Raw genomic sequence first — 25,440 nt, 5'->3', positions numbered from 1 at the left:
CCAGGAGTACGTTGGGTTGGGTCAGTGGTAGGTGGCTATTGGTAGATCAGCGCTCAGAGGGCTTCTTAGTAGTAATTTGCATCCGATTGTGACATCATCATCGACATCGCTATTGCCCCGTCAACTTTCACCGAGCGATCTTAACTAGATTTTTTAGTTTCTACCATCTAGTTACAGCAAACACACAGTATAAATGTTTTAATTTCAGATGTTGTAAAGACTAACGAGAATCGCCGAAAGTTGTAATATACTTAATATGCGTCAGAGAACTCCCGCTTAGAGCTTAATTTATGATTTAACACGTAACTGCTTTGCGGTCAGCCCTGTACGCAGGGGTCGGGGTCACAGTGCCAAATGGTGTCAATCCGGTGTCGGAGAGACGAACTAACCTGACAACGTTCTGTTCAATTAATTAAATGGTAAGTACATAATTATTATAGTTAAATTAGAGGCAGAAATATTGATATTAATTAATGGCGAAAATATACGTACCTAGATAATAGTCGATTATAGGGCGATTCCATTCCTAAGATTTTTTTAAGAACAGTTAGGGCCTGCTTCACCACTTCCTGATAAAGTGCCGAATAGGATATTCACAACTTTTTTGACAGATTCTCCATACTTGATCTGTCAAGTTAAGTGATGGATAGCCTATTCGGCACTTATCAGGAGGTGGTGAAACAGGCCCTGAGTACCAATCTATAACAATCTAATATTATTAATTAAAAATATATTGTTTTACCTTTTTTGAAATATGTAAATATATATCGCCATTCGCCAACAAAAACTTTAGGTTTAGTCTCAAAGGTATTCTCAAGTTTCAAAATAAAAGTGTTAAAAATTACAAAGTAGGTAACTTTTGTTTTCAAGCGAATACTTAATGAGACTGTCCAAGGTCTGCGAGTTTTTACTTTTAAGTAAATGTTTGCCTTCGGACTTGTAAAGCGAGCTTAAAATTTGAGAAAGCAGCTTGAAGATATTATTATGAAAATTGTTGATGCCTCACAATAGTTTGACACTGATAATTCCACTTCAATAGACGTGGTCGACGGTCTTATGAAAAATTAAGGGAAAATATTATGTACATTTATAATGGCGCACAGAATATTTTTTTGGGGATAAGACAAGTCACCACTCACCCTTATGGTTTAAGATTATGAGAAATTTTAACCCCGAAAATTCGCAAAATTGGTATAGACTGCAGCCGCTACGGAATTAACACGTAAGTATTACATTCTACATTTACTTCAATAATATTGTAAGAACCGCAAATAATATAAACATTTATATTTAAAACAATAGCAATACATAGGAATCAAACGACTACGACCGAATAAGAAAATGGCATCGAGATTTCGAATAACATTTCCGAACCATTTATGTGAAAAGAATTGAAAATAACCGTACAATTGAAGTGTAATATCTAATACCAGACGTTGGAATTTAAAATACATCGAGATTGAATAGAATCTGTTATTGATCCTAAAGTTATTGGGGTAACGTTAAATAAATAACAAAAGCTATAACATGCACACGCTGGGACGTCTGCGAGTTCGCCGATCGCTATACAAAGGCGATTAACTTTATATTATCCGCGACTGTTGGACCAAGGCCAGCTTTACGATTTTCTTTTATTGAATAACTGATACTAAAATAATTAAAAATAAAATAAAGGAATGCGCCGGAGTCGCATTATTTTCGTCTCCCTAAGCGAAAACAGACTGACCAAATAGAAGACAGCTATTTATTTGTTATTCGCTAGCTAGTCGCTGAGATGGAAAACACTCCGAATCGAATAAAAGAAGTCCACAACTTAGGCCGAAGTAGAACCTAAGACTAGTTAAAAATTGGAGAACTTTCTTGAATGGATTTCGAATAAATTACTTGTATAACCGACACGAAAATATTTAATTTCAACAGCAGTCGGTATTAGCTACGTAATTGAAAATGAATATCTTCTTTGTTAAGTGTTATTTTAAACAAAACTTATTTATTTTGCTGGCTATTATCATTCTGCTGGGGTTCTAAAATAATATATATATTTTGTTGACTGCCGGGCCCGGGGTGGTGTTTTGAAGTTTCTTAAATTAGATTTGTTTATAAACTATTCACTCCCTTTCTGAAACGTTTCGGACAGTACCATAAAGTTAATATACCTAGCGGAATAGAGAAACAAAGGCCTGAGCAAGAGATATGTCACTATCAGTAACACTGCGTGGTAAAAAGAGACGTGTGATACATGACAGCAGCACTCTTTTTTTGACGTCCAGTCGGCACGTGCCGCACGTTGACAATTTAATCTCATAGAAATCATGTTCAATCATGGTTGTGTAAGTGTATACGTAGTACGTACACATATTTTTACACACAGACGAAACAAATTTCGGTTTCGTTTGACAGCTCGAGATTGTTGCTCTATTCCGCTAGGTATATTAACTTTATGGTCAGTACGCACAATAGCTTTTAACTACAACGTTTATTTATTTGTCCATTAACTGTTTTACCAGATTTTAAAGAAATAGGTGCCTAGTAGCTGACTCGGCGTTCGTTGTTTTACCTATATGGTAAAACAACGTTTGCTTACGTTATGTAACCTATATTTGCATGTATTTTACATATTCTAAACATTTTACTTGAATACACTGAATCACTATTAAAGAAAACAGCGTTCGAAATCAGTTGCATAGTTTTAAAGATCTAATTTAAAAAAATATAGGGACAAATATCGGGAAGAGCTGTTTTTATGCTATGTAGTAATTAAAATAAACTTTTTATTATAACCTTAATTGTTTTAGACTAGGGAATGTTTAAACCAAAGCCTGAATTAAGATAACGGCCCAGAGCAGTTAAATATGAAACAAACGAGGTTATGACGGAGATTATATCGGAATAATGTCATTTGTGTAGCGGACTGCGGAATGGACACTGTAATTATCGTTATAAATTGCCTAAACAGAACTAAAACTATTTCCGAGCTCCAACTGCTGCGAAGTGGACTTAAGGGCTAATGACTATGAAACAATAATTATTAATCAAATCTATTTTGTATACTTAATTACAAATTTTACTATACATTTGGTTAAAGACAGGACAATAATTATTTCCACCAAAGAACATACGACGACTCCCGCGCCATATACTAATTTCAAGCAACTCAGTTAAAAGCAAAACGTACTTTAAAATAATCCATTTATCACACCAAAAAGTAAAAGCAGAGCTCTCAGAGAAATAAGTCAAAGCTACTCTACATCGACATGGCTACAAGTTACGCGTTTCGGCTAACGAGGTGTTATCTACTGGGCGAGTTTACCGTAAATTGCAATTTGCGAGTGGCCATCCACCGGCGCGGCGCGGCGGCGATGATTGGTCCGCACTCCCGCGATAACGTGAACGACCAGCATTAATTCCCATCGGGAGCAGACATCTACTAGATTTCGCACTTTGCATCTCGATTGTGTTTTATCATACCACGTAAAGGCGTTCATGATTTGCGAGCCATCTAGACTTTAGAGGTAAAGAAGGATGTCCTACCGAATTTCGCCAGGATTTTGTTGCCAAAAATGTACTCAGGTCATACTAAAAAAAGTGTGTCTGTCTGACTGTTACCTCTTCAAGACCAAGCCGCTGAACCAATTTTTCAGAAATTTCAAATTTCTAAAATCTGGTATGAAGACACTTTTGAGTCCCGGCCCCCGGGAAAGGACATAAGATACTTTTTATCCTGGAAAATGTACAGTTCCCGCGCGATAACCGTATTTGGGGGAAACGGAGTTGCACGCGTTATCTAGTACCTATTTAAGATAAGATTAGAAAATAATGTTTACTTATATCACACCAACGGCAAATCAAGCAAGCCTCAAAAATATCGAGAATAATTAATGGATACTGTCTAAATATCCTCCTCTCCCTCGCTAGGTCCACCCCAAACATTTTGATATACGCGCTTCTCTTTAAACAAAAGTGCGTGCATAAAACATGTAATGTATTGCCTACCTGCCGCTAATCAATACTCGTAAATCATCTCGGCTTGTGTATTTTATATTTATAGCCCCTTTATGTATTGTAAATCTATCGAGCGCGAGCGCGCGATGGAAAAGTAACAAACGGCGTTTTCAGTGTACGATCAAAGTCGCGTCTGGAAATCTGGGTAGCGTCAATTTACACTCGGCAAGGAGTTCTATCCTTCCGGCTTCGATGTGATAGCGGAGGTACATATCAACAATCTCACATCAGGTAAACAAACCCAGCACCACTGTTATTTCACCCGTTCCGAGTATCTGCCAATATTACATAGTAATTATTTACCTCTATTAGGTAGGTATATTTATTTTCCACTAGCTGTTGCCCGCGACTTCGTCCGCGTGGACAGTTTATAGCGCGCGATATCAACAAAATTGGTGTCAAAAGCTTTTATAAAAAAAACTCTGGTACCCTTTAAATCAAAACAGCTGTGCAGTGTGTACATAATATTTCATTTTTTTAAATTAAACTTTATATTTTATGCCAAATTTTAAAGCTTATTTAGGCCCATAATTACACAACTTTACCCATAAACTATTTATATCATTGATAGGTTTAACTTTTAAGGTTACGTCACTGCATAGATAACTGATAAAGTACTGAGTTATTTAATAACGTAAAAAAGTAATAACAATCGAAAAAAATCAAAACTTGAATGTAAGATGATACCACATCTTAAAGAAAGAAGTCTGGGCAAGCGTCACCGCGATGTAGGAGACGCTCGGCACCATCTATTATGAATTTTCAAATTTACGCATTTTCACCCCCTTACAACCCTTTTTTCCAGTAAAAAAGTAGCCTATGTCCTTTCTCAGGCTTTAGACTATCTGTAAACAAAATTTCATTACAATCGTTTCGGTAGTTTTGGCGTGAAAGCAAGACAGACAGACAGTCAGATAGACAGAGATACTTTCACATTTATAATGTTAGTATAGATTTACACAAATTTATGTAAAAGTATATAGGTATATCCGTTGCATCTTCATGTAATTTATAATTTATAATTTTGACGAAAAATATGAAGAGTTTTCCCGGAAAGGACGTGAGTTTCCAGCGCAGCGCGATAAAATGATTTTCGCCGCAAGTGACAACCAATTCACGAATAACTTTATGCTACGAAAATATAATGTTCGTGGAAATATTTTACATGAATATTATTTATTAACAGTTCAATTAGGATTATTATATTACCTTATATTATATTATTATATACAAAAATTAGGCTACGTTCTTAAACCTTGGCAAATGTTATTAATAGTTAACTATAGCAATACTATAGTTTTTATTTACCTAATGTTTCTGAAGTAAATAATTACAGGTCGAGTGAACTGTGAATCATTGCAATACCTATTTGTCACTCATCAGGTCATCACTCATTAAACAGTGTATTGCCACAACAATAACATGAAGACTAGAACACGATAATATGAATAGACACACTGCTATTCTATTTCTAAGAAACATTCTAATTTTGTTTTAGTTATTAACTAGTAAATAGAAAAAAAAACATAAAGGCTTAAATCAGAAGATCACAAGATCAATAATAACAATAACCACCTAACTATACCTACACTGTACTTTATTCAGGCCTAGAAGGGAAGTTAGCCAATTTCATTTTTTTTTCTAGTGTCATATTATTAGACGAACCACAAACAAGCCACAATATCAATTTCAAAAGCGAGTCAACAAAACGGTTAATAAACATCACGACAATCATTCCGAAACCACAAAGCCTCCGAAAGAAGATCTCATCGGCGGTCTTTATACCCAGCACTTAGCACTAAATTGCAAGAAACGTGAGTGGTTCTTTATAGCGGTGCAAGAGCTTCCTGCGAACCAGACAAGTGCGAAAGGCAGACAGATAGAATTTCCCTATTCACGCCATCGCGAATAGGCATGATGACATTTTTTTTCTTATCGGTAATTGAAAGACACTTAAAAAATAGAAACATCGTTGAAGAATGACGAAAAATTCGACTTGAATATCCAACTTTGAAGGTGCATAACAAAAAAAATACAAATGCTATCAAGCTGACATTTTGGAAACACTTATTTTTTACCGTGATTTCTTTATTTTATTAACAAAATTTGCTAATCTTTGACCTTGTCATCATCCCTATTGCGAAATCCGCGGCCAGCGGCTAAACACGTGAAAACTATCGTGACACCATGATTGATTGATATTATGCGGTCCAATATAAAAGGCCATTGATGGACGTAAAGTGTGCAGGAGTATAATATTATCGACATTCGAGACGAATATAATATGCTCTACACTACAGTCTACAGATTCGTAATCGCTTGTATCAGTTTATCACTGGCTAAATGCCGCATAAAACTATCGACAGACGACATCATGATATATTGATATTAAGCTCAGAACAGTGATATTAAGCGATCAAAGTAGATATATTATAATTTATATCTAAGTCTTCTTTTATATAACTTTATCCTTGAGCTCTGCTCCATTTTTGTCTGTAGATATAGACTAGATAGCTGAAACGTTTAAAATCAATAAAACTTTGCTTAAAATATCTATTTGGAAACTCCGATAGGCGATAGCGATCAAATGAATACTTGGCACTCGCAGTATCTGCTCCTTTCGCTTGGCATGGCCAAAATCATCTCCATTATTTATTAGTACTATCAATAATAATTATTGGTAGTGTTGCGTAGCTATTATTTTATTAATAATGATAATAATAAGATTGCGGTCGCCACTCCTACACAGCTCAGAAATAAAATAGAGTGTAATAAAAGTATAATGATACCATCATTAAATAAATTCTAAACTGAAGCCTCGTTAAACTTCGAAAATTGCGTTCAAAACGTGCTTATTGCTCGTTCACCTGCTCTACTTCTCAGGACATAACGAGTTTATTGATATAACACTATTTGATTTATTACTTAGTTATCCCCGACCACCACTTATCCCTATGAAATAGAATCCCCAATTAGTATTTCTTGTTTAGTTACGAGGGACAAGCTCCAGCTTACAGAAACTTTAAGTGTATCAAACCGCACTATCCGGTTTGATAAACATGTATACAGACCTATGTAAAATGCCTCCGACTTTGCCTAAGGAGGGCCGATTTATCAAGCGAACGAAGTGATCTTGTTTTAGTTTAAATCCGAAAAAGGGACATTAAACCTTCATTAAAATTCAAATATAATTACACAAACTTAGCTTAGAAATGGCTACATAAACTAGTCGGATTATAAAAATCGGCCAAGTGCGAGTCGGACTCGCGCACGAAGGGTTCCGTGCCGTTATAGGGCGAAAGTAGGGAAAAAATGTGTTTTTTGTATGGGAGCCCCCCTAAATATTTATTTTATTTTAATTTTATTATTTATTAATAAAGTACAAATATAATAAAGGATTTTGTGAAATTTTCAAGTGCCTAGCTTTTGCCATTATTGATTACGAGTATAAAAGGCCAAAAAATCACGTTTCTTATATGCGAGCCCCCCTTAAATATTAATTTTATTTTGTTTTTAGTATTTGTTGTTATAGCGGCAACAGATATACACATTCTGTGAAATTTTCAGAAGTCTAGCTATAGCGGTTCTATCCATACTAATATTATAAATGCGAAAGTATCTCTGTCTGTCTGTCTTGCTTTCACGCCAAAACTACTGAACCGATTGCAATGAAATTTTGTATACAGTTATTCTAGAGTCTGAGAAAGGACATAGGCTACATTTTGATGTGGGAAAATATCTTATTTCCATGAAAATATCGATGAAAATGAATTCGCATTGCGCGTGGCCAGCGCTCATCCCGGGGGTCCTGGGTTCGAGTCCCGCAGGCGGAACAAAAAGTTTTCAATGTTCCTGGGTCTTGGATGTGTATTAAAATAAAATTTCAAAAATCTTAAACATATTTTATGTATAATATTATAAAAAATCCAGAAATATATCGATGGAATGAACATTTTAGTTCTAATACGATTCAACAGATGGCGTTTTATTTTTTACTTTATTGTAACATAGAACTAATCATACTTATTAGTTAGTATGTTTTTGTTTATAGTTTTTAATACGTTAGAATATTATCTATACTAATATTATAAATGCGAAAGTATCTCTGTCTGTCTGTCTCGCTTTCACGCCAAAACTACTGAACCGATTGTAATGAAATTTTGTACACAGATAGTCTAAAGCCTGAGAAAGGACATAGGCTACTTTTTAACTGGAAAAAGGGGTTGTAAGGGGGTGAAAATGCGTAAATTTGGTCAAATTAAGTTAGTTCCAAAAACTCAAAATAGATGGCGCCAAGAGTCCCGCGCTATCGCTTGCTCATGCGTATTTCTATAAGAGGTGGTACCATGATGAGATACGTTTTTCGATTCTTTCGATTGTTATAAGTACAAGTTATTAACTAATAACTCACCTACCAACTTAGATATCAAATTCAAAAACAACAGCGCCAAAACTACTGAACCGATTGTAATGAAATTTTGTACACAGATAGTCTAAAGCCTGAGAAAGGACATAGGCTACTTCTTACTGGAAAAAGGGGTTGTAAGGGGGTGTTTATGCGTAAATTTGTTCAAATTAAGTTAGTTCCAAAAACTGGAACAGATGGCGCCAAGAGTCGCCTAGATCGCGCTATCGCTTGCTCATATGTATTTCTATAAGAGGTGGTACCATGATGAGTTATTAGTATTTGCGATTCTTTCGATTGTTATACATGTTATTAAATAACTCACCTACCAACATAGATATCAGAAACAGTCTACCAATAATAAATAATGAATAGTTTATGGGCATTGGGCAAAGCTAAGGTTGTGTAATGCATTATGCAGCTAAGTTGTGTAACGCTAAATAAGCTTTAAAATTTGGTATAAAAAGTTTAATAAGTAAAAAAAAAATCAAATTATGTGCACACTACATGGCTGTTTTGGGTATTTTGATTTAAGGGGTACCAGGGTTTTAAAAAGCTTTTGACACCCATTTTGTTGACACCGCGCGCTATAAACTGAAGTCCACGCGGACGAAGTCGCGGGCAACAGCTAGTATCTTATATAACCTAGAGACAGACAGACGGACAGACAGACATTGAAGTCTTATAGTAATATGGTCCCGTTTTTACCCTGTGGGTATGGAACCCTAAAAACGATCAAAGATAAAGGCCACTATTTTACCTACACCTACAGCACACATTGCACTTCAGTTTTTGTAAAGAAAATGACGCGCTGAGGAGATAAGGGGAAAACAAACTACGTTGACCTACGACAGGGCGTTCACCTTTTGCAAAATAAAGGGTGAAGTCTCGCATACTTTTTCTACGGCACGGACGCACCAGCGACACATGAGTATCATTATACTAATGCACCGGAATTATACAAATGCAGTATTTACGTGAGCGGGCCCGGCCGCGCCGACTGCAGCGGCGAACTTGGCATTTGAATAAATGTAGGCAAAGCGTTTTAAGTTCTGAACAAAAATTAAAAATTCATACATCAGCGCACGTTAAGCCAGCCTAAGCCGGGATTGTGGAATACGTTAGAATATTTTAAGCACCGAGACGTGTGCTCTATAGTCGATACGAAATGAAAGGGAAATCAATAATAATCTTTCCAAGTGCCATGCCGTCGCGCGTCGTGGAGATCCTCATACAATGTGCCATGCCGTCGCGCGTCGTGGAGATCCTCATACAATTTCGCCTATCATAAAATATAATTCACGCAATTTTGTGCTTTATAATTTACACTCACAATCAAATTATTTTTAATCGATTTTTAATTTAAACAGTACTTACTATTTTGCAGAAGAAAATTTAATTTAACCACATTATGCAAGAGACTCAGTCTAGCATAATATTACACATTACATAATTAAAAACTTTAAATACTGGATACATATTTTCCTCATGGAAATTGGAATATCAGACGTACCGCCGCGCTGTCCGCAGGTGAATCAAATGCAATAGTGACAAAGTTAAAAATATGCAAATTTTTATTCATCTAGCTCTGCTTAAATATGGTAAGCTGGAAGTAGGATCCACTTTGCTACACAACATTTAAATATGAGTGAAACCGCTCCGCTTTGGGGGAAGATTTTGCATAAGTGGCATCTTAGTAAAAATCACGCTGCGTAACTTATGAATGTTAAGGTGGTTTTATTAAAATCTCGCATTTCATTAACATCGAGACATATTACAGATGTAAATTTGGAAGCAAAAAACGTTGTATTGTTCTATTGCGTCGTGAATTAAACACGTAAAAAATGTTCCTTCGCTTTTCTTTACTTATCCTGAAATCACAATGGATTTTCTCACTGGATTTTCTCTTGTTCCTTGTATTCTCAAATCTGGTATAATATTAATGAACATTGCACGAAACGTATGAAGTTAAATTTGATTATCATTTAATTGTCGAATCAGTGGGTGAAGTGAAACATTTAAATGTAAGTATTAAAATATGCCTATGAATAAAATATTGAACTTTCATAACTCGTCCCAAATAAAGTTTTTCCATTACCTACATAGATCCGTTACGTACGTTCCGTTACGTAGACCGTGTCAATTAAAAATCTAATATACCTAATGTAAAATACTTATTATCTATATTTTGGGTAAAACCTTGTACTATTATCTATTCTGTGGTAAAACCTAGTAACTTTACTATATATAATAAATACCACATTAAGGCTGCGTCCCCATCAGACACGGCGCGGCGCCGGCACCGGCACCGTGTTACGGCACGACGCCGCCACCGTGATACGGTACGGCGCCGCACCGTGTCACGGTGCCGCGTATGTTGCGTCCCTATTCAGTCGATATTTGCGCTCGAACGAGAGTGTGTCAAGTCCGCGTACGGTGCGTCCCTATTCAGTCGATATTTGCGCTCGAACGAGAGTGCTTGTCTGGACAAACACTCTCGTTCGAGCGCAAATATCGACTGAATAGGGACGCACCATACGCGGCACCGTGACACGGTGCGGCGTCGTGCCGTAACACGGTGCCGGCGCCGCGCCGTGTCTGATGGGGACGCAGCCTTAGGGCCTGTTTCACCACTTTCTGATAAAGTGCCTAATAGGCTATTCACAACTTTTTTGACAGATTCTCCATACTTGATCTGTCAAGTTAATTGGTGGATAGCCTTATCAGGAAGTCGTGAAACAGGCCCTTAGTGATTTATTCAATTACAATTCAATTGTTCACATTTAGGATTAAATTATAATAGAATCGCTAGACAGAGATTGTTACTTTAGAAACCCGATGAAAACTAACTTTGAAAACTTTGGCACACGGGGCAAACTTTGAAATCACGTTACACTTGACACGATTAAAAACAAACAAAGCCACATCATTGTAAGTTGAAACCTACAAGCTAAATAGGACAAAGCATCTTAGAAATGGCCAATTATCACAACCTGCCAGCAATTAAAAAACTGGAAAAGCTCGAGAATTTTGTTACTTTGCAAGCGGCCCCGACGCGAGCGAACTTCTTAAATCCAGGTGAGTAATTTTCTTTTATTTTCCCCTCGAAACTTCGTTATGGGCGAAATGGGTGAGTCATTAAGACTCACAGAGCGGGTGCGTTACGAGCATTAAATTAATTTCATAACTTTTTCACAGCAGCGTTTACTACAATGGGCTCGCAGTTAACAGGGGACGGATTCCGACGAGCGAATTACCAGTAAAGCTTTGAGATCGTCCTTCGCTTTAATTTTAGTTCGGAGATTGGGTTACTCAAAAATTTCGAGGGAATAATATTTCAAACGTCGATATCATCTAACAAAATTGAAGCTTTGAAGTGAGCCGTGTCGCTGGGCGAGCTCCTAGTTAGACAGAGAAGTCCGACACGTTTTATTTAGATTTCGTGGAACGGCCACAATACCAGCGCCGGTGCGCTGGACACTTTAGCTGTCCCTGGAAAGTCTAATCTAATATCCTATCTTGGTTGTTTTATCTGCATCTAAGCAGCTTTGTATTTGTTATTCTATGTTCCGTTTATGATCACCGATCCAAAGAGAGCAAGTTAGATGTTATAACTTATGTGTAAGCTATAATATTAAGTTGATCAACTGAAAGATGGAAGATTATTATCAATTACTGATAGTTTTTATTATTCGTAGGTTACTGAACATAAAATTACTATTCCTTGTAAAATTACTAACTTTTTGCTTCGTTGTTAAAAATTGTATGTTGATAGTAGGTTTAACCTTATTACGCGCACAAAGAAAGGAACAATTAGCCATCGGCAGCCGGCAATGTAGCGGAACATCTGCGCCATTTGTGTTTCTAAGAAACGGCTTAAGTATCCACTAGCCAGGTAGAGATAAATCCGAGTAACTTCGGTTGCAGGTGCACTTCGGCTCGTTTCGCCTTTTATTTCCTTTGTAGACAATACGTTTGTGTAAGAACTTACGAAGGTACCATTTATCGTTGTAGTATTTATCAGATACTTAAATTGTAGGCTAGCGCAACTTTCAACAGCAACATAGCAAACAGAGAAAACAATAAGAAAGAAATATAAGTTGCACGATGCAAAACATAGGTAAGTTATGAGATTTATGACCTGCTTTCGCATAGCATGCTTTTAAATAATATTGTGGTGAACTGGTGAGTGTGACCAATTGTACTATGAATAAAAGTTAGAATTTAATCGTATCATTAATGGGAGTTGCATAATACTGTAACATAGCTTACAGTCGTCGCTCGTTACTTTTAATAAATAACAACAGAGCCACTCAGGTTTATAAGGCAAAGAATTAAACGACAGGCAGGGAGTACTTAACTACATGTTCTACTGAGACATTAACCCGTTGCAATCCGGAAAAAAATACCTGGTATTTATTCATTGGCCGTGTTTAATTGACCGTAATCACACGAGAGTGGTAGAAAGTGTGTAAATAGAGGTAATCCTAGCTCGCCGCTAATGAAGTGTGCAGCGGAGGTGTTCCTTGCGCGACACAATACACCTCACTGATTTTACTCCACGATATCGACCGTATGCCGCGGGCAATAAAGGTTCCTTCAGAGGTAAATTACCACTGAACGGTTGTTACGGGGAATATTTCAAAACAATTCCCAACGTTTTATTTCTGCTTTTAATTGTCGCGGACTTCTAGCTCGGTGTTTGTTTTATGATCATATATTATGTATTATAGTTTACGACGAAGATAAAAGTGGAATAATCCGCGACGGTAATAGCTCCCGTATTAAATGTGGGACCCAGTTAAATAGTTTTAGTTATAAAATTATTACTTTTGCTATTAATTTTACGTCAGCGCAGACAAAAGACGTATATTGTAACTGGAAGTGTGTTATTAAATAGAGATCGCTCGTTTCGGCAAAAAATGTAAATTGTTTTTGTCTGTAACATAAATGGCCGTAACTACCTGAGAGTAGGTAATCGTCGAGGCACCCGGGCGGGCGGTCAGGTAGGCCGCGATACAAAGAGGCCCGACCGTGAACCCGAAACGGACAAAGGGCCGAATGCGAATTGCGTTGCAGACTGCATCGTGCTCGCCTTGGCGAGTTCCCATTACCCTTAAATTTGAAGGTATTTATTTAGTCAAAAATCCGGTATCACCTTCGTAACTCGGAAAAAGTTTACAACTATCGGAACGGGTTTACGGATAAAAGTGACTAACTCTGTTATATAAGTTTCAAATTAATCACCAACTTTTATAACAAAAGTGAGTAAACCGAAGCTCTCCGCGCTAATCACTTCGCAAGAAACATCGATTTATCAAAGTTTTCAAGTTTTTTATTTTTTAATTCATACTTTCTGTTCTCTGAGGTTTGCGCTGTTGTCATTTTGAGCATCTTACTATTTCTTATTATTTATCTACAAAATTTTCAGAACGTAATCTACTACTGAGTCCTACTGAGTCAATGTTTTAAATTGGAAGTATAGTTACTAGATTTTCAGAACATTGTTTGAAATGGTCCAGACAACCTCGGCATATCGATGTTAAAGTTGGCTACAAAACCTGACATGGAACGCCATAAATATTAAATAGCGAAATGTGACGGAAAATTTCCGTCGGAATGTACGAGTATTCCATGAATTTCGCAGTGTTGTATGATGTATCTAAAAGCGAGGCCACACACTTTCGGTGCGTTGCGGTCACTTGCTACATGTTGTGTCCAAATGGAACATTATTTTGGCAAATCAAAAAATATATTCAAGCAATTGGCGACTATAATTCTTGTGACAGATGACATTGACATAGTATGACATCGATGACACAATAAATTGTGTCAAATATTACTTTATTTTTCAAAATCTGTGTATAATTGTGGCAGCCACTGACCTCTATAATACACTGGACAGGCTATGCCGTAAAAAATTACAGCTACTTCTTATGCCGATTTGAAGCGCCGCGGTGAGCGTACTATGAACTAATTTATATAGAAAATGACAACCGCCATTTGCAAAATAGTAGTTCCAAGTACACTCACTACTGCTTTCACATAGCAATCAGCGCGAATATGGCGACTTTCAAATAGGAATATTTTATTGATAGCGATCGCCTGTCCAGTGTATTATAGAGGTCAGTGGTGGCAGCCCACAGCATACATCAACACAATTATACAAGACGGTGACAGCATAATGCGCAGCGCGTCATTCACTCTTCAACTCCAACTCCTATCCTTCTCTTCGTATGAAGACGCGCGACGACAACGCAACGCATTTTTAAAGAGATTCTGGGCCTGCCCCAATATCACACAACATATTGTGATGTGGCCATAATGTTTGTGAAACGTCGTCGAAAAAAAAGCGGCGACGGCGACGCACTGCACCGCGACGAAGCAACGTGGCTTCGTTCTAATATCGCACTCCTCACGCTCCGCCGATCTCGCAGGGTGCACAGTACAATCGTCAATCAATATCAATGTTGTACCGTCTCGTTAATTATAACCAAACAACGCCCATAATTAGGTCATCATGTTTGATATTAATTTGGTAATCACCTTAATAAGATGAAATATAATATCCTAATTATCGTAACGTATTGATTTAAATTATGTTTGTGCCCGTGAGATCTACTATTATAATGGCTATCTTTAAGTCATTACATACCTTTAGTATCCCACGAAATAGAAATGGTATGTTAATTGCTGTTCAAATTGTTTGTTTTACTTGAAACTTACTTACTTAAAACAAGTATAACATTTTGGAAATAATATTTATTGATGTCATATTTTTTTTATTAGGTAAAGACTAAAGTTAAATCTTGCTATAATACCCGCTCACTACCAAGTGCCAGCATAATATGGACAATTTCACCCAAAAAATGAATACAATATTATTGGGTGTAATTTATCATCCATACAATCACATCAATGGGTACCCCTCTTGAACGTTTGTCAGTGGTCCTATTCAAGATTCCTCCCTAACTCGACCCTTTATAAGTTTCCTAAAATATCCCCTGCAATACGTCATTCAGAACCGAAGGCGCCCCTAATAATAAAGTTACCTACTTCAGAATAATTTTAGAAGGGCCTGATACCAGGACTCTTTTAAACGGAAATCTGACGCTTTAAAATACGGCTGATTAAATTTACCAAAAATCACAAGACTATTAATTTAGAAACGACGAGAAAATCAATGATGCGATAAAGAAGTTTTCTCTCATACAGTTGTTAGCGTTATGTGACCTCTCCACCATCATGATGGATTAATAAAGCATACGTCTTCATCTATGATTGCTTAAGAACGATTTCGACTTTACCCGATACCTACTGAGTGTCAGCTTCGCAATCATGGTTATTGATCGTGGCCCAAAGTAAAAAGGGCCCTTTTCGCGAATGTATAGGCTGGATAGCGCCAAAATTGAAAGAAAGCGTCCGAGATTACCCGACGGATAACAAATGAGAGTACATTAGTTTTTATTAAACTATGTAAGCAGTCCCTTATCAAGGTCCCATTTAGATCGCCTTCTCCCATTTATTTTTATTTCAATTCGTTAGAGTTATTACCTATTCTGCTTTAGCTACTTACACGTTACAAAGTCGTGGAAATTACCGCCTAATCGTTTTTACATACCCCGACTTATGTGCTTAACATGCATTTTATATGCTTATAGTTTACAACAGGATTACATATATTACGAACGACCGAACCACGGTCTTTATTTTAATATTATATTACTTGTACTAGATAAATAAATCTAAATTCTTTAATTTGAGACTTCTTAATTTCTAACATATTACTTGACAAATGACAAATGAAGAAGTGTTGGCATTGTCGCCCCAAGACAGTATTTTAGGAAGACTAACTCACGCGCTTAAAACGCATTTCATAGGCTTTTCATGGAATTTTATGGATACTAACGGTACGTGAAAGGCTTAACGAGTTGTGCCCAACATAGGAGAGTCAATAAAAGCCTGCGAGAGAATCTCGGTCGCCTGGCAAAATATGTGTCTCGAGGGATTAGGGCTGAATCAGGGCAGCATCACTGGCATAGTTATTTTTATAAGGAGTCAGGAGCGGGAGAAATTGTTAGTGATGCAATATACTTTAGAGTGCAATATTTTAAAAGAAGATTTACTCGAATTTTATCTAACATTGAAAGTCAATACTTTATATTATAAACTTATATAATATCCATACTAATATTATATTTAATTTATGCGAAAGTGTGTCTGTCTGTTTGTCTATTACGCCTTCACGTCCAAACCGCTCAATCGAATCTGTTTGGTATGGAGATACTGTGAGTCCTGGGAAAGGACATAGGACATATTTTAATCCCGGAAAATTAACGGCTCCCGAGACCCGCGCCGTTAACGAATTTTGACGCAACGCAGTTGCGGGCAAAAAGATTTCTGCTAAAATCAAAACGCGGCCCTTCCGACGTTGGATATGGTGGAAAAGCGTCTTCGAATGATGCTTCGAATATGAAGAAACTACGCCAGGGGCATATTATAATACTCCCCACACCGGTTTCGGTGACGGTGGCCGGTTTCATTGAAACCAGACCAGGTACGCAGGAGTAATTTTATAGTGCCCAAGTGTGTGCGCAGTACACAAGAGCACTCTCTATTCCTTTACTCTCATAACCCAGTGGGACGGAAGACCGACACGACTGGCGAGAGATCAGGCGCAGGACCGACTTTTTACATGCCCATCCGACGCATGGATCATCTTACTTGTCAGACAATCAGGTGATCAGCCTGCATTGTCCTAACCAAACTTGGAAATAACATGTTTCCAACGCGGGATTCGAACCCACGACCTCCGGAGTCGAGAGCGACGCTCTAACCACTAGACCACGGAGGCGTTATTAAAAGTGGGGCCTATAGATGGCTGTTGTTCCCTGTTCACGTTCGCCTTTACAACAGCTTCTAAATCATGCTGACAATCATGTTTTATCATAGGCCATGGTTCATCCTGAAGATGAGGTTTAAGATTTAAAACGATAATTCCTAGCTCCGACACACGACGTGCCATACACATAATAATTTATATGTATATTCGACGGTCGACCCTATGTTCAGTCATCGCCGCATCTTGTAACTTGTTCATCCATTTATAGCTAGCTGCACAGAGGTCGTGCAATTATACTGACTAATGAATGTCTATGAAATGGATTATTTATGATAATGTCAAATGCCAATACAAAGTTATTTTAGATTAGGAGTATTTCATCCTACAATTATTTAATATTCTTTAAAAGACATAATATCACATAGCCCATAGATAGGCAAGTCGAACCCGACTCGCAATTTGCCGGTTTAAACTTTATGTAAGTAGCCCAATTTTTTTGAGCATACTAGTAAAATGATCGCCTTATATTTACATAATATATAATATTATTTATTTAAATCACCCTGTGATTTATTGCAAGTCATTAAACTCTCTGATTATAATATAACGATTACAAATGCATTGAACATTCATAAGTATCGAGTTATTATTGCTATACGCGATTTGTTATTAATTATAATAATATAATATCAGGATAATTATAATATCACAAAGTCTTATCACTTCATTAAAATTTATATTATGAACTGACTTCTTTGAGTTTTGAACAAAAGACCTATAAACCTATAATATGTCAATGCTTCTTCCATATTATATATTTTAATACAGATAGCGTCATTATCATAATAATATTATTATTGTTATCAAATTAAGTAGCATGAACACTCAACACGGATCGTTCGATAGTACAGAACAAAACACAACGCAATAATCTCTCCTTTGGGGTGGATTCCATCATCAAACTTATAAATAGGGGACCCCAATCCCACACCCAAAGGCCAAATCCCGACTAAGAAATTTTATTCCCATTGTAGTCGAAGCTCGAGCGCCGACGACGTGCCTGGAGCGTTCTACGCAAGGCGAGCATCCTCATTACAAATTACTCGAAAATAAAAACGATATATAGTAACCAGTTTATCGGTATACAGCTTTAATTTAGGAATGTATCTGTCTTTTATACTTGTTTATGTTACATAGATTGGAGCTGTCTGACAAAATTAACAATTTGTTGTCTCTTTCGGTCCTGCGTATTTCACGTGTGTCGGAAAGAATGGCAACATCGGATTCATTCACAGTTCAATGTCACAACAATGGATTGTCTGAGTAGATTCCAAGTTTCCTTATTATGTCTAAAATACTATTTCGTCGAATTACCCTCTTTCGCAAAATAAACTCAATGGATAGTTCGTTACTGGTTGATAGACTACTGCTTTTCATCATATTATTATCTTTCACCATATTTATCTACGTTACATAAATAAAACGGTCTTTATAACGATCGCAAAATCTGAATTTAACAGAACCTCAACGACAATAAACTCGTATAATCATCCGAATGGTTGGACGCTGTGTGTTTATAGACAAAGTGTAGGTACAATGTATAAATAGCGTCTGCTTCTGAGTAAGATGAAAAAGAAAGATTTCATTATTAGTCATTCGTTTTGTTAAAAACAGCTTTCGTGCACATTGTCTGCGAGATGTATTAATTAATAAAATACTTACAGGATAGTACATCCCCTGCGGCGGCAAAAAAAAGGCCCCTGAACCCCACAGCTTGCCGTTTATATTTACTTTGTGCGCACAAATATAGATACACCACACGAACGCCCTCGGAACGGGCGTTGAATTCACAACACAACTTTATAATATCGAAACAATCATGAGTATTAACAGAATTTAGCCAGTAACAACAATATTAATTGGAAAAATTGATAATTTTTAGGTTATGTAGAATAGCGCGGAGGAACGCGCTATGGCACTGAAAGCGGTTGACGTCGGTCGTCGATGTGCAACAACGAACGGGCACGCGTGGCGACTCCACGAACCCATACGAAGTTCCAGCTGCGCGAGGGAGATAGAACGAGTACCCGATCTCGATCGGCGTCGAGACCGAGATAACGTCATCTCGCTCTATCCCATAGTAAAATAAACAGCTGCTCCGGCCGCCAATTCCAATATTTTAATTTTTCAATTAAACAATAGACGTAATATTTTCGTTCATTATGCTTTTCTCGATGATTTTTCTATTCATGAAATAAATTCGATACCTTACTAATGATGTTTTTAATGTTATGATGTAAAATAATCACAATAGGAAGTTTATTAGTAGGCATTTAAATTTATTAAATTACTATCGTTGAATAATATCTTATTATTAAGTATGTGCTTTAAAGTATGTTCTTAATATTTTATGATTTATTGACGAGGTAGTTGGTATCTTTTTAGTTTTTAACAATTATTATTATAAATATTATCAGCTCAATTTACAAACACTTTTTAAAACTGAAATAATTTTATCTGGAACAATATTTTAGATTGAAATTATTTTTAATTTAAATGCAGTACTTTTGTAGTATGAGCGAGACATTGAGGACTTCAATTACACACAAAAATCTCAGTCCGTCTCTTTCTGTTGGCCGAGAGAAGTTCGGATCAATGAAACGCTCCGGGCCCCCCGGTCCCGGCGTCATCCCAGTTCCCGACTCTCTCAGCTGCGCGCTCACTCCCGCATCAACCTCACCCGCTCTCACAGGATGAGCTGCTACAGTAACCAGCAATTTTACCGACAAAAACGGGCACGCTGTCTAATTTAGGACCTCCATTGAACAAAATGTATGGTTTGGTAAAATCAACTAAAGAATCTTTGATTATATACACGTGTATATAATCAAAGTAAAGAATAAAGATGTCTTGGGCTTTTTGACTTAAAGACGTTCAGTTAGAAACTTAGGAAAATAATTAAAAAAATATATCTTTTTTTATGGGCGACACTGTGACGCTATGATGATTGGCGTTTCCGTGAGACGATATTTTTTTAATCAAAGGTTTTACAATTAAAATAGCTGAGTGAAACTTATGTTTTCCCAACTCAGAATGTTAAAAGTTTGAAAAGTTTTGTCATTTATTTAATTTACTAGCGGCCCGCCCCGGCTTCGCACGGGTGGACATTGATTTTTAAATATTTTTTTTTCAATCTTTATTCCACCCGTGCGAAGCCGGGGCGGGCCGCTAGTAACTTATAAGACTCTAGTACATCACTTTGAGTCTATAATTTATAAAGCTTACAATATATGGAATATTTTGGTAGTTTTTTTACACAATTAACATTAATGTTAATACGGTTCCCTTTTTTCTCACATTAAATAATTATAGGCTATGTTCAGCAGAAATAGTGTAGATTTAAAAATATGCATTAATTATACTTCCATCGGCGTGGGTTTCGCAGACATCGTGGGCAGACACAATAGATCTTCAATAATTGTTATGCTGGCAGCCGGCTGCCGGTATTGGAGATTTATAGTTATAGAAATTAATTATAATAGCAATCAAAAATAATAGTCATTCAAAACCTAATGAATTAATGAAACACTATAATATTATCCCATCAATGAAGCGGCACCCGGCTGTGGCATAACTATTATATTATAAATCTATTGTGTCTGCGATTCCCATGATCGAGGTAATAATAATTAATATTTACGTGGACTCTCCGGGCGAGCACACCCGCGCGGCGCGCATTGACGACGCCCAATTCGCAACGTGCAGCAGAAATTGTAATATTTTAATTTCGCCGTAACATTAAAACCAAACGTCCAATTTTAATCATTCAAAGACCAAATATTATCTACATTAACTGTACTTAGTAATAAAATAATTTATTTTGATAAGAATTAATGCCATGAGTAAAATAAAGGCATTTAAATGTAGTCCAAAAACATTTCAAGATTTTTTAATAAAAAAATGGTTATTGTGCCTCACTCAACATAGATAGGTATAGTGTGTCGCGGACTTTTTTATAGATATTTAAAAGATCTACAATTACTTAGAACATTTTATGGTTCTATCTTTTATAGTTTAGGCAGCGTACGCGAAAAAAGTAACATTTCTGGTTGATTTTTTACACCTTGCGTCCGAAAATCCCAAATATCTTACGGAACCCCATTTTTTCCAAAATTAAATTTAGTCTATGTTCAGCAGAATTAATGTAGGATTCCAATGGTAAAAGAATCTTTCAAATCGATCCAGTAGTTTCGGAGCCTATTCAAGACAAACAAACAATCAAATCTTTCCTCTTTATAATAGTAGTGTAGATTTAACGTCGGATTATTTCCACCATTCACTCGGTTATTCTATCTCTTGTATGGATCTATGTTTAGTGTATTATGTATAAAAATATTTAAAACTAGATGACCCGGTGAACTTTGTACCACTTTCCTCCTAACATCGTTTTTAGTTTTTTTACTTACAGTTTTTTCATAATTAGTTTTTCACCGTACAAAGTACAAACTTTCCCTGGACTTTCACGAGTATTTCAAGACAAAAATTATCCAAATCGGTTCAGTCGTTCAGTCGTCAGTTTAGTCAGTAATTTAAATAAAAGATGCAAAACAATGATTTCTCATTATTTTGTTTCTGTCAAAATCAAAACCAACATAATTTAAGTATAAAGTATTACGTATCTCTCATCTCTGTCTGTGTCTGTCTCGCTTTCACGCCAAAACTACTGAACCGATTGTAACTTTACAGTTTCCACAGTATAAAGATAATTACTAAGCCGTTCGTAACCCCATTAAAATTATTTGCACTAACCAAACTAGCCCGAAAAAATCACTACTTAAGAGTCCGTATACGAAATTTTGCCGATTTCGCTGATTTAACAGACGTGATTTAACAGCTAAAATACAGTACTTCTATAAGTTTTAATGCACAACATGTAAGATCATTTTAATTATAATCTAATGGCGGAGCTTGTTTTTTTTTTTTAAGTATTTTTAAATAATCCAACTCAAACCCGCAACAGTTTTGTGAGTTTTTGCTGTAAAAGGTTTAGAATATCACCTGTTTATGGATTGTATTGACGTCTTAACGGTATGAAAAAAATACAATGTACTGTTGAGAAAGTCGTCTATACAATGTTGGAATTACTTTTTACCACTTTAATATGAAATAGTTGAGTAAAAAAATATGTAACTCGGCAAAATTTTAGAGAAAATGGGCAAAGAATTGCTGTTAATTTCTGCAACTTGGAGCTGTAATTCATAAAAAGAAAACGACAGAAACAATCTATAGATAAAATTCTATCCAATTCTAGAAAAAAAAAAACAAATTGTGCTGAAAAACACGATTCAAAACCACCTAAATCTCACATTATATCAAGGCTGCCTTGCGGCGAGTAATATAATGTGAGATTTAGGTTGTTTTGAATCGTGTTTTTTGGCACAATTTGTTTGACAAAACTGTCGCGGGTTTGAGTTGGATTATTTAAAAATATAAAAAAAATCTAGCTCCAACATTAGATTACTTATAATTGAAATGATCTTACATGATGTGCATTAAAACTTATAGAAATACTATATTTGAACTGTTAAATCACGTCTGTTAAATCAGCTAAATCGGCAAAATTTCGTATACGGACTCTTAATAAAGGGTTTTCCAATAGGTTATAGGGACTTGAAATATTGAATTTAGTTTTTGGACGCACCTTTTCACTTAACATCGACCTGTCACTGTCAGTTTACGGGTAGACAACATTTTTATCATGGTGAAGTACACGAACGTACAACGTCCAGTGGCGGATTTACCAATAGGCTAAGTAGGCTGGAGCCTAGGGCGGCAGATTTAGATGGGCGGCAAATTTAGCTCCATTTTTTATCTAACAGAAATAAAAAATCCCACCAAAACATTTCTTGTAAAATGTTGCCGAGACGACCACATAAGGTTCACGGTTTGTGAAAAAGATATGAGAACTCATGTAGAGCCAAGCTTCTGAATCTAAACGGCCCAACTCTATTGACCCTAACTTAAAGAAATTCTACATACCAGGATATATGTATGGCTTCGCCGTTTCGCTACCGCACAGGGTGAAACCTTGTGTGGTCGTCTCAGCAAAAATTTTCAAAAAATGTTTTTGGTGGGATATGATTGTGAACTAAACTAACGTATTGAATTTCAATGGTCAGTTATAGGGGCGGCAAAAAATTGAATAGCCTACAGGGGGCAAATTTGTAAATCCGCCACTGACAACGTCTGCAAAATACTACAGAAATTAGGAGTCGGTGGCCGCTAACTGTAATTCTCGCCCTAGCAGACAGGCTGATGTGTCATTATTATGGATTATATTTGGCCCGAATTAGACTATATGGACTTGGACAGCATGAGGTTTCAATAGGACGGCACCACAAGCTAATTTTTCTATGGAATATCTAATTTACGCAGGCGAAGCCGCGCGGAATGTCTAGTATTAATACAATAATACATTACATCCGGGAATGTATAGCTTTAAATTATATTAATGTATCACACACACAACAGGTAATTTAATGTATCTTTCCCTACATTTCAATGGTAGCCGCCCCGCTTGACGCACATTTCAGCTGCTAAAGTGTTATACAGGCTGTTCTTATTTTTAATGTTGTAATACTATGGCCTTTCGAGTTACTTGCTATTAGATTCACTAGACAGTTCATCAGAAGATGATTCGGATTGTAATTTTGATGCACGCATTGTTACATATTGTGCCAAAAACAGAACGATGTGGATTGAAGATATTTGATTGAAAATATAGGCTCTGGGGAACAGACTGCTGCAGCACCTGCTTTGAAGTGCTGTGCTAAGGTGGCAAGTGGCAACACTGTGTGTATCTATCTATCATACACATCTTCTTATATATAAAAATGGATTTTCGACGACCTCTGTGGCTCAGTGGTAAGCGCGTTGGTAGCTCAAGCCGGGGGTCGCGGGTTCGAATCCCGCCGATGGAACAAAAAGTTTTCGAAGTTCCTGGGTCATGGATGTGTATTAAATATGTGTATCATATAATAAAAATCTTAAATATATTATGAATAGTATAAAAGTATTAAATATATTTCCGTTGTCTGGTACCCGTAACACAAGTCCTTCAGGTACTTACCACGGGGCCAGACTGACGTGGTGTGAAGCGTCCATAGATTTTTTTTTTTTTCAAATGTGTTAGTCGCGCCAAAACTCGAAAACGGCTGAACGAATGGGCTGATTTTAGTCTTAAAATATTCGTAGAAGTCCAAGAAAGGTTTTAAAGTGACACGAAGTTCACCGGGACAGCTAGTCTTATATATAAAAATGGATTTTCAAATGTGTTAGTCGCGCTAAAACTCGAAAACGGCTGAACGGATTGGGCTGATTTTAGTCTTAAAATATTCGTATTGTCTATTTTCTATGCTGACTGATACGTACTGGGAATTATTATTTTTTATAAAAGGATTATAAAATACTAGTTGACGCCGCAACTCCACTGCGCCGAAATTCGATTATCAAGGGGGAACCGCTTTTCCGAGATAAAAAGTTTCCTATATTATCCTTTTTCCCGGGACTCAAAGTACCGTAACGTAATGTACTAATTATATATTGTGCTCAAAGTATCTCTACTGAACCAGTTTTGCAGAAATATTTGTATACCATTTCGGGATCATTACATTTACTATATAATACATTATTAATTACATTTTTCGGGATCAAAGTTTATCTCGGAAAAAATGTACGGTTCCCGGGCAATAAACGAAAAGTCAGGGAGCCCTAGAACAACATTTTTTTTTTATTACTATCAAGCTAATTTTTGTGAGCAGCTTCATTTTGATAAGACAAACATTTTTATCTGCGAAAAATCTTGAAAGTGGTAGCTAACAGAGAGAAAGGATTTCATACTTTGATTTGATGGTCCTAAAATATGGATTGTTCTATTAAATCTATTTGTTTTGATTACAGAACCCTAAAACGGAACCCTAACCAGTTGATGTTTTTATTTATAGGTAGGTTAATAGTTATATAATTTAAGAGTAAGTACCTAGTAAGTATGGATTATTTACATTTTAAAACATTACTTATTTTTAAATTACTTATAACGTAATGCACTAGGACTGGTCACAGTACTAGGCTTTACTTTTAAACTTTTCCTTAGACTCACTGGTGCGACCTGGGTGCGACATCTTTCTTTCGA

The 25,440-nt window shown here is 36.4% G+C and overlaps 1 protein-coding gene across 8 annotated transcripts in view; it reads right to left on the bottom strand.

The window, feature by feature from the left end:
- Positions 1-19,303, bottom strand: part of LOC121732142 (RNA binding protein fox-1 homolog 3) — a 69,520-nt gene extending 50,217 nt beyond the window's left edge. For 7 of the 8 annotated variants that reach the window (XM_042121958.1, XM_042121961.1, XM_042121954.1 and 4 more), the window contains exon 1: positions 18,972-19,301. In XM_042121958.1, coding sequence (XP_041977892.1) covers positions 18,972-18,983 — 12 coding nt within the window. In that variant the 5' untranslated portion in view covers positions 18,984-19,301. Of the gene's footprint in view, positions 1-18,971 lie in introns of all 8 variants that reach the window. The other variant, XM_042121962.1, reaches the window with a different exon arrangement.
- Positions 19,304-25,440: the final 6,137 nt, after the last annotated feature.

This window comes from Aricia agestis, chromosome 11 (genome assembly GCF_905147365.1).
Source record: "Aricia agestis chromosome 11, ilAriAges1.1, whole genome shotgun sequence".
Lineage (NCBI taxonomy): Eukaryota > Metazoa > Arthropoda > Insecta > Lepidoptera > Lycaenidae > Aricia > Aricia agestis.
This window is presented reverse-complemented; position numbering and strand designations above follow the sequence as displayed.